Below are 16,077 nucleotides of genomic sequence, written 5' to 3'. Positions count from 1 at the left end.
ATACATTTAAATCATTCATCACTCCTTCCTTATCTATCTATGGATAAGTTGCGCTAAACTGTTTATAGCATTTATAGAATTGACACTCACATTAAGCTACAGTTTTTTTAATTGTGAAACATCTTCTCCACAATAGCAAAAGTTTACATGATCTTGTATCACTCTCTCTAACAAGTCACAATATAAAGTGACAGGACAAAGCTGTAAAAAACAAAAACAGAAAGCCAATAGTCTAATTTTATATAGTATTTCCCCCCCTTATCTTGTCATTAAAGAGCTCCACAGCACTAACTGGCAGTGGTGTTAATAGTCATTTGTTCAGTTTTTTATTGTGTGCTTTGCACAAATGCTGCCGGCAAATGTGAGCAGAATGTGTTGAGTTGGAGCCAATAAATTATAAATATTTAACATTTATTACTGCAACTAAAAAAAGAAGAAAAAGGGAGAGAGGGAGAAAAAGGCTTCACTGGCAGTTTATTGGCTTCACCATTACAAAGAAGAGAAATGCATTCACAGCCTGTTACCCATCCCATTTTATTTCATTGAAAAATCAATGAGGTATTTATGCTGCTTCAGATGCTTAAAGGGCATAAGAAACAATCACACCACGGCAATGTGTAGTTAACGCTCCTGAAGAGACAAGTCAGTTGCCACACATGCTAATGAGGTACAGCTGAAAGTGATCAGCTGGTCTCCGGGTACGGCAGAGCAACTCACAACTGGTTCAGGAGATCCACTCTTTTCTATTAAATAGTAATATAAACACTGTTTTGTATTTTTGTTGCACCTTGCTTTTAGAGGAACATCTTTCATTCAAGATGAAAAAAATGTGGTGGGCTTTAGTTTGTGCTGCAGACACAGATTCAAACATGGGTGTAGAGATGGTGTCTGTAAGCTGATGTATATTTGTGCTCAGGTCAGGGAAAGAAAGAAATATTTTTTTCCCTTTTCCCAAAGATAAGTGAAGTTTTCACACTGTGGATGATGTGAATAATGTTGGACTGTACCTGTGAGGTAGGGCTGGGAGCTGCTGGCTTTGTGGCTGGGGCTGCTGAAGGGCCGGGGTGACCCGGGGTAACTGTCCTGAGACTTTGGGCTGCGACCTCCCAGACATCTCACCTCGCTGTCTGTCCCGTTCACCATCTCTATGAACTGTCTCACCCTGGGGAAAGATGGAAAGAGGTGAGGAAAGATTAAAAGGGGGGAAAACAGAAGGGTTAGGAAGGATGGTATGAAAATAAAGAGGTGGAATAAGGTGAAAAAGCACACAGAGCAACAACAGATGGAAATAGAGGAAATAAAGAAAGGGATGTAAAGACAGGAGGACAAATTTAAAAAAAGTACTTAACTTGGTATTTAAGTATAGAGCTACATATGTGAAAGAGAGTAGTCGTTCAGCTTAGAGAATTAAAAAAGGGGCAGAATGTTTGATTCCATCCAAGTTGGGCAGTGAGCGAAGCCATTTTCAAAGCAATGCAGGAAATCTTATCGTATCTTAAGGGATATCTTATCCCCTTTCCTTTAAATATAATTATTGAATAACTCACTGTCTATAGTGAGGCTGTGTGAGGGTGCGTGACAGATAAAAGGGTTTAGATTATGGCTTTGTTAACTTTTCCAATAATGTTATCCATCTAAATAAAACAAATAAAACAAGTGTAACATGTAAAACATACATTTTATATACAACCATGTTCTTACTTGAGCATGAAGAGAAGGTCTGGGTTCCTCTCCAAGAGGTTGGGGTACAGCTGCTGGGTGGTCTCAATGGCTTCACCCATTCTACCCGACAACACCAGCTTCTGGATCTCTACAAACCAACAGTGAAATCACACATGAAGGTTTTGAATGCTACCGTTAACAACCTCCACCTCCAGTAAGAAGGGAGGGTCATCCCAACATCTTTTTTATGATGGGCTCCATTAGCTTAACTCTGCCTGTAGTTGCACTCAGATTGTTGCATCTTTGAAAAAAACAAAACAAAAAAGAAAAGCCCTATAACGACCCAATGTTACTGTGTCACTTCTCCCTTATGGTTTCTGATCATCAGGCTCCTGTTCAAGTACAGTTTGTATGGGGAAAATGTGTATATCATATACACTGATGTTTAAATTCAAGAACTGTATACTGTAGAGTATTAGAAATCAACATATGCTGGCTGACTGTGTCTCGCAGAGAGAAACCATACCAACCACTTTGTTTCCTTTATGATTTTTAAATCTACAAAAACAGCACAGTGTCAACTTTAAAAATGGGGAGTAAGAAATAGATATAGAAATATAGGAGCACTCACTCTGCCGGTTTTTGATGGAGGCCAGCTCCTCATGCACGGCCTGATCGGTGGATTTGGCGAAGGCTTCAGCTGTGGCACAATAGCTGTGGTGCACCAGGTAAGAAGCCACCATCCTGATGAGACAACAAAAACCAAAATACACTGATCAGACAAAGCAGAAGCAGATTTTCTACAATAACACTGCTTTTATTGTTTTTATTGCTTTCATTATTTGTTAATGTTGCCTCAGCAGAAGTAACATTAATTGAACTTTTCTGTCAGGACAGAAAAAAAACGGGTTCGACTGAGTTGATTTTGAACAGGGATGCACCACAACAAGTGAGATAAAGCAGGTTTTATTTTTGGCCTGATTACTGCTTGTATTTCAGAACTTGGACCACAGCAATAGCACAACAGAGTCTGCTGTCAGTCTGAAGCTGAAACAGCTACTATATACAAAACTAAAGTTGAGTTTGTTTTGTTGTTTTCACTGTCAAGACACAACTTCAACTCTACGCTGGTCTCATTTGTGTAGCTTTCTCTGATCCGTTCTTTCTATCATGTCACAATTTTGCTCACCAAGTTAATAACTCAGCCTAGGAAATAAAATGATCCTTTTGTGGTAAAGTCACAATCAGTCACAATCCCTCACTGCGCAGGAAAACTGTGGGCTGTGGGCACACCATTGTGGTAAGGGTGAGGGGAGGGTGTCAAGTTAAAACAGGAAGTCTGTCTGTACACTGTGCCTCGCAAATGAAAGTCAGTTCATATTTCTTTTCTTTTCACTTCCGAGTGTGTTCAGCTGTTGGCCTTTCCGCTTTCTTCATCTGATCACTCTTTACTTCTCTAATGTCCACAAACCTGAAAGACTAACTTGAAATTACAAACACTTAAGTCTTATTAGCCAGAATGACCCTTTAAAGGTAACCCGCTATGTTTTTCTTATTGTCCATCAGATATAAATTTGTTACAATGATCAGTGCTCATTTTAAACATGGACAATATTTTAAATGAGGTCAGTGTATGCCCAATAAATCCCTGTGAGGCATAAGCTCAGGATTCAGACTGCTCTGAATGCTTCGTTTCGGACAGTTCTTTTTAAAATTATTAATTCTTAGCTCTGTCAAAAAAAAAAAAAAGGGGGGGGGGGGACATCCTTATGTGCTCATCTGAGGCACAGAAGCCACGCTCAGCTACTGCTCAAATTCTGTTTATCCAGGGCAGACAATAGAAAGTTCCCAGGTGCTACTGCAAGGACCAGGATAATATACATAAGGATTATTTTGAAATTTGAATAATGCAAAGCTACTCTGGCAGAGTTCAAGAATAAAAATATGCAGATGAATATGAGCATGGTATGTTTTTTGAGTGTATGTGTCTGACTTTTCATTAATCAAATTAGAGGCACGGCTAAACCCAAACACCCCATTACTATGTCGATGACGAGTTCCCTCAGTGCAGCAGAGCTAAACCAAACTTCATGCTTCAGGCCGTTATATGACGAGACAATGCCACTCTCACCGGCTGATCATCATGCTACCATTGTTCCACAGAGACAATACACTGCACTGGTGTAAGATCAGAAACTTCTTGGTTCTATTCCTGCCTGTGAGGCGACATCTGGATAAAGGCAATAAGTCCCTTTATTCACTCCCACCCCCAACTCCAATCCCCATCAAATGGAGTTTAAATGCATTCAGGACAAGTAATCATAGCAACAGAGAGCTAATCCTGCCAGGCCACAGCTTGAAGGGAAACCAAGCCCTGCATCTTTCCCTTCTGAATCACAGCTCCAGCTCTTCGATGAGGAACAATCCATCGGGGCCTTGATGCTCTTCATGTTAGTAGTAGTCCTGTCACCTACAGCATCCTTCTAAGACTTTTTCATTTAGCCAATACAAGATGAACACTGTTCAGTCTACAATAACTGATCAAAAGCTCTGGATCCAACATGAATGTAAATTTCTGGTCAGCTGTCTCCTGTTCACGTAAGCATGAATTAGTAAATGATTGTACTGCTAAAACAGTCAGATAACAAGCCTGAGTGTGTGTCTGTGTGACATGAACACTGTGTGAGACCTACTGCAGTCACCATAACTCTGTCAGTAGATAAGCAGTTAACTGCGACTATACAACTTGTAAAACACACACTTTCACACCCATTTGAACCAAGAGGAACTTTATACTTAGAACAAGTAATTCATGCACCCACACCAACATCGCTAGCTGAACAGGAAAACAGAAGTAAGAGTTGTTTTATGTTACAACCTTTATTTATTTATTTATTTATTAACTTTATCTGTGAAACAACAGTGTGTAACAGTGTGTGTTTAAGTGCATAAAAATAGCCAGTACTTAGACCCTGCAAAGGCATTAACTTAGGAGAAGCAGGCAGCTGGTTTTATGCAGAAGAATACCTTGAGGTCACAAAGTCAAATACTCCCTTTTCCTCCATCTGGTCAATATGCCGCTGGTACTACTGAAACAACCAGCACTTTCAACCATTTATGGTCTAGTTAAAATCCAATCAGCTGTGAAATGTGGAGTAATGTTGGTAATAACTCTCCGTATGGCTTTCCATGTCTGCTACAACTAGCTCTGCCACATTACATCAAGCAGTTAAGCAGAAGTGAGAGTTTAAGTGCCAAATATGATGTCAAATCTGTACATAAATGTACTTAACCATGAAAGTCCTTTAATCCACACATTCATAAGCATGTATGGATTTTAATAAGCAAACCAGTAAGATTGTGCTAAACAAAATGGTCTTTATTTCAGTGGGCTATAAAATCATCACTTGTATCAGATATTAAATTTGTTGATTAAGACTTGCTATTCTGTATCCTGATAAAATTGTTAAATTTGCAGATAAAATTTGAGATTTGACAATCGTGTACAACAAAGAAACTGAACATTATAACACTGTTCCTCATGAGCCTTAAATAGGTCAGGTTAGTCCCCTTTTGCTCTAATGTGTGGAAGATGTCAGGAACATTCAGCATGGCTCACTCACACGTTAGGAGCCAAGTGGTGGTAACATCACATGGATAAAGCTTTGGTATAGGAAACATATCCACAGATTAACTTTTCACTTCTCCTACTTGTACTTAAACTTCTGAAATCATAATAGGGACATCTATTTGGAGACCATCTGGCTGAAAAAATACAAAATACAAAATAAAAAAATAAAATAAAAAACAGCTTTTTAAAAATGGACATATCAAAATCTTTCATTTCCTGCAAAGTTCGTTTTCCACAATTTTCGCAGCTATTTTTTTTTCCTGAGGGAAGCAGACTGAAGTCAATTTCTAGGTTATTCTTAACCTAAGAAGTCATCCTCGTGGCACCTTATCACTGGGCAGACATAAGTGAACAAAGCATGGCAAGTCTAATATTCCACAGTTAAAAATAAATAAATAAATGCACTTAGCTTAAACTACATGCAAATAATTTGAGCCTTCTAACTCTCTTACTTCTGGATCATGGACTGCCACTCGCCCTCGCGCTCTCCGATGGGGAAGCGGTCAATCTGGGCCTGAATTTTTGTCCTCCATTCTCTCATGTAGTCTTCAATGTCAAACACGAATGGGTGCTGCCCGAAGTTTGCATCCACCACCTCCCCTGGAGTCTGAAGGCCCACGGTCGGGTACAAGTTAGGCTGCAGCAATAAAGAGAGGTAAGAGTGATAGAGGAAACGGAGTCTGGAATGCAATCTGGACAATTAATCAAAACAGGAAGAAACAATGAAGGGTAAAAACAGGAAAACGGAAAATCTCAGGAAATAAGCTTTTGTCTGCAATTACGCCTTAAAATGTGATTTTAGTAGCTGACAAAGCTCATACGTGGTAGGATGCTGACAGTGCATCTTCTGAACAGAGAGCTCAGCCTGTTTTCACAGCGTCGTTTAAAAAAAAAAAAAAAAAAAAAGGGGGGGGGGCCTTATCGCACTCACTGACCATAATATGACTATCAGCTGATTGCTGAACTGACTTCATCAGAATTGATGACACTTCCAAATACTTGACTTTTGATTAATTTTGCTTCATAGACAGAACTAAAAAAAATGTTCTGTCAGTCAACAACCCAGCAAAGATCTTTTTGATTATTGTGCATTTCACTTCATTTTATGATTTTTTTATTTTTTTATTTTAGTTTGTCCTCCAATACATTACTAGTACTTCATAGTCCTGTTTATTGACTCTGTCCTACGTACTGCACTCAGCCTAGAGCAAATTAATTTCAACTGAAGACATAAATAATAAAGGAATACTGGTGGGTACTCTTTGTCTTACAATTTGAAGCATATTGAACTGTGAAGGGGAACAATTAATATGATTTAATTATAATATAACTGTGTTCGGTCATTGAAAGGTTGCTGTGTTTATTTTCTGCCGATCATCTTTGACTGCTGTTCAATACTCATTTGATGCTATGGAGCATATCTTATGGCAACATCTACCGATATACTACCCAAACTAAACAGCAGTTCTCATTTTCTTTTTCAGCTTATTCCTGTTGTTACCTGTAACTTCATTAAAAACCTCATTTGTTTTTCAGACCAAGGAAACAGCAATCCCACGTGCTAACAGTGCAGCTCCCTAATACACAGTTTTGGAAAACTACTGATGTTAAACAAGGAGGACTCTACACTCCAACATGACATAATCCAAATTGTTGTATGATTTCTGATTATGATTTAATGAGCAACAGCACTATACATGAGTACTGGTGAATAAAAAGTAAAAAGTACGGGAGCACTGAAAGCAATGAAGCTCAATTACCACAGCCAAAGCCTTTCCAGAAACAAGTCTCACTCAGCTGGCATTTTAAAATGTCTCCGGGCACTTATTTTGAAGCAGCACCAGAGTTAAATTTCACTTATCACACAGCCATAAAAACTGCAAGTACAGAATCTGTGATAAAAAGCCACTGAAAGGTTTGCTGACTTTGGAACAAAAACTGTTTTAAAAAGTTTTTTTTATTTTTTAAATATAAATCCCTGATTTGACAGACCGTAATCAGACAGAGCTAAATGAAAAACACTTAAGATTTGCATATCTGGATGCATTGTTCTACTATTCTACCAATCACCAGAGCTCTGGTTTAATCAGAGGCAGTGGTGACTGGTGGCAAGGCACATTCACTGTGTTGTGTTTGGATCGCTGCAAGTGTCCTTAAAATAAATTAATACCGAAATACCAAAATGTAAAAAAAAAAGAAGAACAAAAAAGACAAACAACAAAAACTTTACAAAACACTAAACTTTTTTAGAGTTCGATTTAGGCTAGGAGTTGGGAATAACACCGCTGATAACAGCCCACATAAGAACAACAGTACAAAGCTGTGTGTGTCTCTCACAGTTGTCTTTGTCATGGTTCAATAACCAGAAAGGTCAGCTGCGTCGAGGTGACGCACTTCACTGCACAGCTCTGGAGGAACATGAATGTCTGGCTCACGTCCAAGTCTGTTTGGCTGCTCAATGGATTATTGTTTTAGCTAAGACTCTTATTTTTCTTCTTCAATAACAGCCGGCACCCGTTTTCATTTGCTACCAACCAAAGCAACAAGTGTCTCCCTAAACATCCCAACTTTGGTAACGTATGCATGAATCCCACTGGAATCAAGACCCAGTGGGTGTGGGAGTCGTTCACATAACGAAGAATAGGAGCTGACCGTGTCGCCTTGTTAAGAAACAAAGGAGTACTCAAAACTCTGGTTCCATTTGAAAAAGTGGGCCATTATTCTCAAGTCTAGCTCCATACTCTTGGACGTTCTTGGTGCAGCTCCTTAGCTCCTTAGGCAAAACAAACAAAACAAAAGCAACAAAACATTTTAGCTCCTCCCCCTTTGGGGCAAACCATTTGTGGTTCGCTGCTGCTTACAAACAGAAGTTTTAAACAGCAGGAGGTTGGGGCTTCTGTGCTCACAGCTGTGTGCCTGAGATGGCAATATTACAGTTATCTCCTCTGTCTGACACAATACACAGCAAATCGTAGAAAGAAAAAAACCCCTTTAAAACAAAAAAGAAGCATGAGCATTTGGCTCATACACTGTAAATAGTTTTTAAACTTTCAAGCTGTTTTCCCCACTAAATGAAAGTGGAAAATGTGTCAGCATGACTCTGATGGAAGATCTGGATCAAACAGCAAGTTTACAGCAGCTTAAAAGAAACTTTTTTTTTTTTTTTTTTTATAAATACTTTCTTCGGACATTTATTAAGCAGCTACTTTGAAGCATTATCAAATTAACTGTCACCAGGAGTGAACTCTGTGAGGGAAAAAAAAAAAACAACAAAAACACAGCTTATAAAGTTTGCTGACTTTGTTTTAAAAAGCTTCTTTCTACTTTGAGAGTCGTCCCTGAGATTTAAATTTAGGAGTCTTCAGTTTAATTTTTTTGGTCCAGCCAATAAAACAATTAGATAATGAAATCAGTGCCACATAAGAAGCATTTTATACACAGTAAAGATATTCCTGCTAATATCAATTTATATAATTTTTTAAAAACTGTGCTTTGTTTTGCCGTTTTTCAATTTTTCTATGTTCTACTTTTCTCCCCCACATTTCAAGGCTTACAACCTGCACTAGATGCTTTACTAATGCAACTCTGTTCATCCATTTGTGGAAAAAAAATGAAACCATAGTACAAAAAGTGTTATATAAAGCAGTTTACTGTGTCAAATACCTGACAACTTTGAGTTAAAGCCTCCTAATAAATGTGAACCTCTGAACTTCATAACGTAAATACAGAAAGTACACTTCATTTGCTTTAAACACATAATAAATTCTTAATAGAGAACACTCAAGTGTCTGTTTATGGTTGGATAAAGCCAAAGAAACTTTAGCCAAAGGTTACACAGACACCACAATCACTACAGATGTGACAGAAGAAGAAAGGCCTTCCAGTTTGACAGTGTTTGAGAAAAGCTGACGGTGTGTTCGGAGCTCCCGAGTTTTCCAGCCTCTAATCCATTTTGCATGATTAAACATTTTGACTGCAGTGGACATTCTGCAGGAAATGACACATTTAATTTCCATAAATAGCATCATCTCCTACAGCTGTGCTAATTATGGAAAAGACTACTTTACAACAAAGAGTGAAGAAAATCTCAGTACTTACTGGTAGGTCTGTGAAGGCAATACCTGCAGAGGAAGAGAGAAACAGTCAGCATGAAAAACAAGAGTACTTTCCATTTCTGCACACAGCGTGAGGCCACAGTTCGTGTGTTTACATGTGCTGAGGTAATCTGGTTACTGTCATCTTGCTGCGGTTCATAAATGTCACATAAGCGAGAAAGACTGTCTCCCCAACAGATTTAACTGTGAACCCGGTCTTCTAATCATGAAGGAAATTATCACTAAAGCATTATCTAAAAAATACAAATTTGATGTAATTTTTAAATTATACAAAGTATTGCAAAGCCTTCACATTAAAAGCTTTTTGACAGATTTGCTGGATGCTTATATTATGAAGAACATACATACATATAAATATATGTTTACATTGCTTTTACTATCGAGCTTTGTAACATTTCTTTGCTGTGCAGTAAAGTAGAAAAAATAATTTAAAACAAAAAAAGAGCAAAAAACATCAGAGACATTTAATTAACAAAGAATGATTATTTAAAACAACAACAACAACAACAAGACAATTCATAGAAACATGCAAAACTTTAAAAAAAAAAGCAATATATCACAAGCTGGACTTGCTGCAGTGGCCTCTTGTTTTGTGTTTGGCTCAGTAACAACTTCTGTGAAACTATTACAGCCGTGTTTGTAGAATGAGCTTACATCATGGCAAAGTTTCTCCTCAGAAAATATTAAATTTTCCAATCCCTTTGTGAGAAATAAATAACTACACAAATGTAATCAAAGTTCCTTTGGAAGTCTCCAACTACAAAGCTTTGGTGAGCGTGGTATAAAAGGGACATAAGTGAGCCAATCCTCCATCTACCGCAGCTTCTGGTCAGAGTAACCATCCAGCTTACAGTAGCGCGACAGGACAGAAGCAAGACTACTTTCAAAAGCTGCAGTTCAAGGTGCTGCAGGCTGAGATCCTTTTGGGGAAGGAGGGGAATAATATTACAGTCCAACAAAAACCTGGCCAGTGAGCCAGCCATTAGGGGAAAGATAAGACAGGAAGAGCTGGAGCTAACTGGTTAGCAGCACTTGAACTTTCAAAACACAAGTGGGCAAGCAGTGGGAAAAATATAGTGGACAAGCGCGATTGCCAACTATTTATTTAAAAAAAACAAAACTGTTACTCATCTCTCTCTTATTGAGAGAAATGTCATCTCTGTTTAAACATTGATAAAAAATATATTGGAAACACTGCAGTCCTTCTGCAACTTAATACACAGACCACTGCATGGCAGCATTATTGGGTATTATTTTCTGTACCTAGGCTGTGGCCATTCTTTGTGTAGAAGCAGGTGTTGTTGATGAGGTTAACACAGCAGCCAATCACATCGCCTGTTGTAAACGTGGGTCCATAAGGTTGCCCGGTGCCAGACGAGCAGAAGGAGTGGCCGTCATCTCCATGGTAACCATAAGAGTGCTTGTCCCAACCTGCAGCGATGCAAATGAAAAGTGTGAGAACATGAGGTGAAAAAGTGTTAAAACGCAGCAATTGTTAGAATCTCAGACTCAACACAGAAACACAGAGACAAACTCTGACAGACACACACAGCCCATAGGAGGGCTGAATGATAATGGTCAGTCTCACAATATGAATATTCCTACAAACCCACATTAAAAGGTACAGTGCTGTAAAATAATGATATACTTTGCAGCTGATTAGTCACACAGAGAAACTTATGGTTGAACACAGTTGTGGGTTAGTTATAGGCAAAGCCTATACACAACTTTACACACACCTCCTCACATGTTGTAGCTTTTACCTGTCACCAAGGGCCAGCGTTACAAACAGTGAGCTCCTCCTACATGTGCTACATGTCAGTATTTATTTACTTATTTATTTGTTTTTAGAAAACCTAAAGCAATACGTAAGTTTAAATTACTCAGCTCTAGGGTCAGAAGTACAATGTGGCCCCTATAAGTATTGTAAATATGACTGAACTAGAAGCATACTGGCACTGATGACACGGGAGATCAAAAAACACAACATAATGTTTTCAAAATTTGTTTTGTGACAAATCACACCAAAAGCTACGCTACTGAGGAGGACAACAGTGCTGTGAGCAGGCCGCCAAAATGGTTCGAACGCAGTGTGATTAAACCGGAGAGGCAGCGTCAAAACCTTTATGAAGTAATCTTGCCACTCAGCAGCAATCTTAAAATCCCTCTGGGAACATATTTACGAAGTGTTATTTAAATTACACTTCAATATTAATGGTCACACGTGTAGAATCATCAGTAAAGTCTGATTTAAATACATGCCCTAAAATATGGTCATAAAAGGATTTTCATCTTTGCTTTGGCAGCGTTCTCCCAGATTTCAAGTGGGATTCTCTGAGTGCTGACTCTTTTCTTTTTTAATCTAATTATTAGATTTCCTCAAATAAGACATGAAATAAAAGCTGTCAAACAACAAAATAGCTGGACCAAGATGTTTCGTATCTGCTGAAAGTTAAACCCAACTCTAACATTTGTGAGTATTTACAGACATTTCCCTATCAAACTTTATTAGGCCAGAAATTCGCATGTTAAGTCTAAAAATAGACATGTGACGTCATAATTCCAACGCTTCAGTAAACGCTGGTGTAATATCATGACCTGGATCAAGAATCACACAGTGCTGAGAGCAGTAGAGCTGAAATATCCTCACTTAAAACAGAAAAAAGGCAGATGTATGTGTCCACACCTTCACCCACAGCCCTGTACCGTGAGCCAGCAAGCACAAACCTGCAAGATTCAATGCCTTGCTCAAGGACACTATGAGAACTGAACCTGGGGAATCCATACTCTCAATCAGTGGAACAGCTTGCTGTTGCTTTCATGCTGACTGCAGAAAGACATAGCTCATTCAGTTTCTTCCAGAAAACTGGATGTACTCCCAGAATTGGGAGATTTTTGTGTGGCATTTTTAACCTTCAATTCTTTGTTTTGTTTAACCTTCTGCAGACTGCAGGCCATTTTTGATGTGATGCCCCTTATTTCACTGAAAATAAATATTTTTTTGTATTGAGCATAAAATGGAAGAAAGAAAATTACTGATGAGCAAAGGTTTAATGTGAACAGAATACCTGTGTGTATTAAAACCTGGAGTACTCTGTGTCTGCCCAGTACTTGTTTCTCAGGGAGACTTAAGGGGATGCAGCCTTTGCTGCAGCACACAGGACTTTGGGGCTGTTTTAACATTAGAAACCATGTGGCAGGATCCAGTGAGTTACTGTCGAGCAGCAGGATTAATCCTGCCGTTTCCACAGTCATCACTGCAGGACAGTACTCAACTCAGCAGCACTCTGGCATCAGTTCTTCACAATTACTGAGTTTTCATTAGCATCTATCCATCAGCTGAGACTGTGCGGTTGGCACTAGGCCTGCTGTTATCTTTGTGTGAAGAGACTGGAGCTCCTGGGTGGGTCCAGCTTTCAAACTGGTGGTGGGGTATCTGGGCTCCTGTTTGGCCTGATAACCTCAGGGGAGCGTAGGGTTGACGTCTGCAACGTCCAATTAATGATGATATTCATGACATTTTATTGTACCATCAACATTCACTACCTCATGTGTTGGTTTCTGACTTCACTAAAACATTGAAGCAGCTCAAAAAAAAATCCAAAACAACAACTTTATTACACCTAGTTGCACAAATGTTTAAAAAAAAGTTCTTGTTCCAACAATCATGGATACGAGTTAATGATTGAGTGCATACACTGAGAATGCTTTTAAGCACAACACTTGTGTAATCAACAGACAACGAAAAAAAAAAAAATACTGGAAAGGAGCATGACAAAGGTCAAACATCACCTTAGGATATACTGATTACACAGTGATAATCTTAAACTTTCCACCCACCAGAGGCCTGTGCTTCGCAGAAAACTGTGAGGTTAGCGAGGGGGGGGCAACATGTCCTCCACAGCCTCACAGGAAAAATATATTTATATAAATAAATAATTACAAATATAAAATAAAAATTTCAGCTACTGATCGTGTTTATTCATAGGCTGGTGTTTATGTTGGTAATGTCTGCTTTTGTATAATTTATGAGCTTTTAAATAATTAGTTAACAGACTTATTTCTTATGACATCCTTTTTGGCAGTTTCATCAAAGTTAAGATGCTTTAGGCCACTATGAGCAAACTAACGAGAAATCTTCATTTAGCCACTTTCGATATGCCGACACAACACCTTGGCCTGAACTATACATAAAAGCTCAGTAGAGTATTCATCCTTGCTCCTCACTCAAGAGCTACACAACACGTTACTGAGATCTCTGGATATAAACCCTTTGGCTTGTCCTGACAGGTATCAATTCTCAACATAGGAACTTGGCTTCAATTTTTCCATGCTGGTTGCAACCAATTTCAATTTTATTTCATTTTTCTATAAGCCTTTGTATAGCAACATAATCCTAAAACAGGTTGACTAAAACGTTAAAGCCTTGTTGACCTTATAGAAGATTTCCCAGTAAGCCTACGTAAGGATCTGAATTGTGTTTTTTATATTACTTGTTTTTCCTTTTCTTTTTTTTTTTCAAACTAACAACCACAATGAACAGACTCAGTCACGGCTCCAACCAGTTTATCCAAATCTAATCTCTAGTAGTTATGTTCAGACAAGATGACACCCACAGAAATCCCAGACATATCTAGTGTAGAATATAACAGATAAAGACACCAAAAGACAGCAGCAACAAATGCACAAAATATGTCAACTTACCAGGGAGTCTGTTCATGTTTACACCCTGAGCTGAGAGGCCGATACCCATGTACCTGTAGGACAGACAGGCGAGAGTTAAGCTGTGTGTTTATGCAGAAAGAGACTGAAGAAGCCATTTTACACATGTAAGCTGAAGTCAATCATACCACAGACAGACATGGCTCATGTCAAGCTACATTCAACACGGTAAACACCAATTTCTCACATACGTAATCTCTTCAAAATGGTGTCTGTCTAATTAGGTTAATGTCATTTATTTTTTAATAATTTAAGTTCATGACAAGGGCTACCATAACATTGTTCAATGAGGGCAAAAGCTAACATTAATGTGGTTATTGATGAGTAACAGAAATTATTACAATTCAATGTCATGGGATTGTAAATGTAGTCACCAGATCTGAAGTTTAAAAAAAAAAAAAGAAAGAAAGAAAGAAAACATAGAACATTTCATTTAGTAATGAAGAGAATGAAGCTGCCACTGATTTATATATCAAGTTTTTTCATTGCATGGCTGATCTATGCAAAAATTGCAAACCCCTACAAATTTGGCATCCTCAAAAAAGGCTATAAACAAAGGAATATTCAACACACACAATGTAATGAAGTTGTTTTTTTTAAATATACACATTTTGTTAACTTAAATGAACATATTATAATTTTGTTTCCCCCAAAAAGATCTACCTTTCCGGTATGAACACCCTCCCCCCCCTCCATTGGCTCATTCTGAGCCAAGAAAACAGATTTAGATGTATTTTTCTGGCACATTTAAAGCCATCATTTACCAAATCCTATTTCTTATATTTGAATTCAAAAATTATTACTTGAAATAATGAAAACAGCAGAATAATCACAAGTTAGTAGAGATGCATGCATTTCTCTCTGATTGTAGTGCTGGAGTGAGAGTAATTGAGATGTAAAGCAAAGCTGCTAGTCCAACTATGTTCTAAAAACCACTTCTGAAAATGTTTTAAACATTTGAACTTCTGAAACACATATTTAGCCTTGTGTGTTCCAAACACCATTATAGAAATTCAGTTAAATGTGAACACTTTTTTACTTATCTGGGGTCAAGCATGACCAACTGGTTACAAACAACCAGGGAATGCCTGATGTCTTACGAATGAACCTGAGGCACTTTGAATATTTTAATCATGTTCATTATTTTGCCGTCTTCTCGTACGAATTTCTAAAATCCTTTTTGATGTAAAGGACATGTGGTACCTAAACATGATGATGTGTGACTTTTAAGATAATGGATATCCAAAGAATTCATTACAGTTTACAGGCTGGAGTCTTGAACAGTTAGAAAATAATTTCCTAAATATTTTTTATGAAATTATTTAGGAAGTTTTACAAAGACGCTCCCAAACATGGCCATTTAGACCCTTTAAGAAATTTAGGCATGACCCAAAGGAGAACAAAAGGAGAATAAAAATGAATTTAAATGGAGGACATAATTTAAATCATTTCTGATTGAACACAAAACAATGTAAGAGGAAAAAAAAAAAAATCAGGACTTTCTAGAGAAGAGAAACTGAACTGCTTTATCTCAACCTCCCACTCTCATAGGACCAAACAACAATTACACTCCACAAGGCAAAACGCTGCAGGATTACGGCTCATGTAAACCCAGATTAGACTTGTCACTTATTTGGACTTTATACTTTCAGCAACTATTCACTTTGTAAAAAAACAACAACAAAAGGTTTATCATTCCCAATGAGAAGTTCATCAGTCATGATAAATGAGTGTCACAGGCATGACTGAGGAAAAACCAAAAAACAACCACAAAACAGAAAAAGCTGTTCTTTCATTTTCTCAACCTCACATGCCTTAGCATTGCTGCATGAGCATTAGTGCACAGCACGAGGGCACTACAAGTTTAATGCCATCCATCCATCCATTCGCTTCCGCTTATCCTTTTCAGGGTCGCGGGGGGCGCTGGAGCCTATCCCAGCTGTCATA

At 38.2% G+C, this 16,077-nt stretch overlaps 1 protein-coding gene across 1 annotated transcript in view; it reads right to left on the bottom strand.

The window, feature by feature from the left end:
- The window catches only part of ranbp9 (RAN binding protein 9), a 26,543-nt gene that overhangs the window by 4,863 nt on the left and 5,603 nt on the right, over positions 1-16,077 (bottom strand). The window contains exons 3-9 of the mRNA XM_005934068.3: positions 14,113-14,165; positions 10,672-10,839; positions 9,392-9,414; positions 5,746-5,930; positions 2,294-2,406; positions 1,702-1,810; positions 1,008-1,162 (exon numbers count right to left, since the gene is read on the bottom strand). Of these exons, the coding sequence (XP_005934130.1) occupies positions 1,008-1,162; positions 1,702-1,810; positions 2,294-2,406; positions 5,746-5,930; positions 9,392-9,414; positions 10,672-10,839; positions 14,113-14,165 (806 nt within the window). The remainder of the gene's footprint in view (positions 1-1,007; positions 1,163-1,701; positions 1,811-2,293; positions 2,407-5,745; positions 5,931-9,391; positions 9,415-10,671; positions 10,840-14,112; positions 14,166-16,077) is intronic.

The sequence above is a fragment of the Haplochromis burtoni genome, unplaced genomic scaffold (genome assembly GCF_018398535.1).
Source record: "Haplochromis burtoni strain Fernald_Lab_line unplaced genomic scaffold, NCSU_Asbu1 Contig_175, whole genome shotgun sequence".
In the NCBI taxonomy this organism is placed as follows: Eukaryota; Metazoa; Chordata; class Actinopteri; order Cichliformes; family Cichlidae; genus Haplochromis; species Haplochromis burtoni.
Note: the sequence above shows the minus strand (reverse complement) of the source record. Positions and strands in the feature narration are given on the sequence as shown.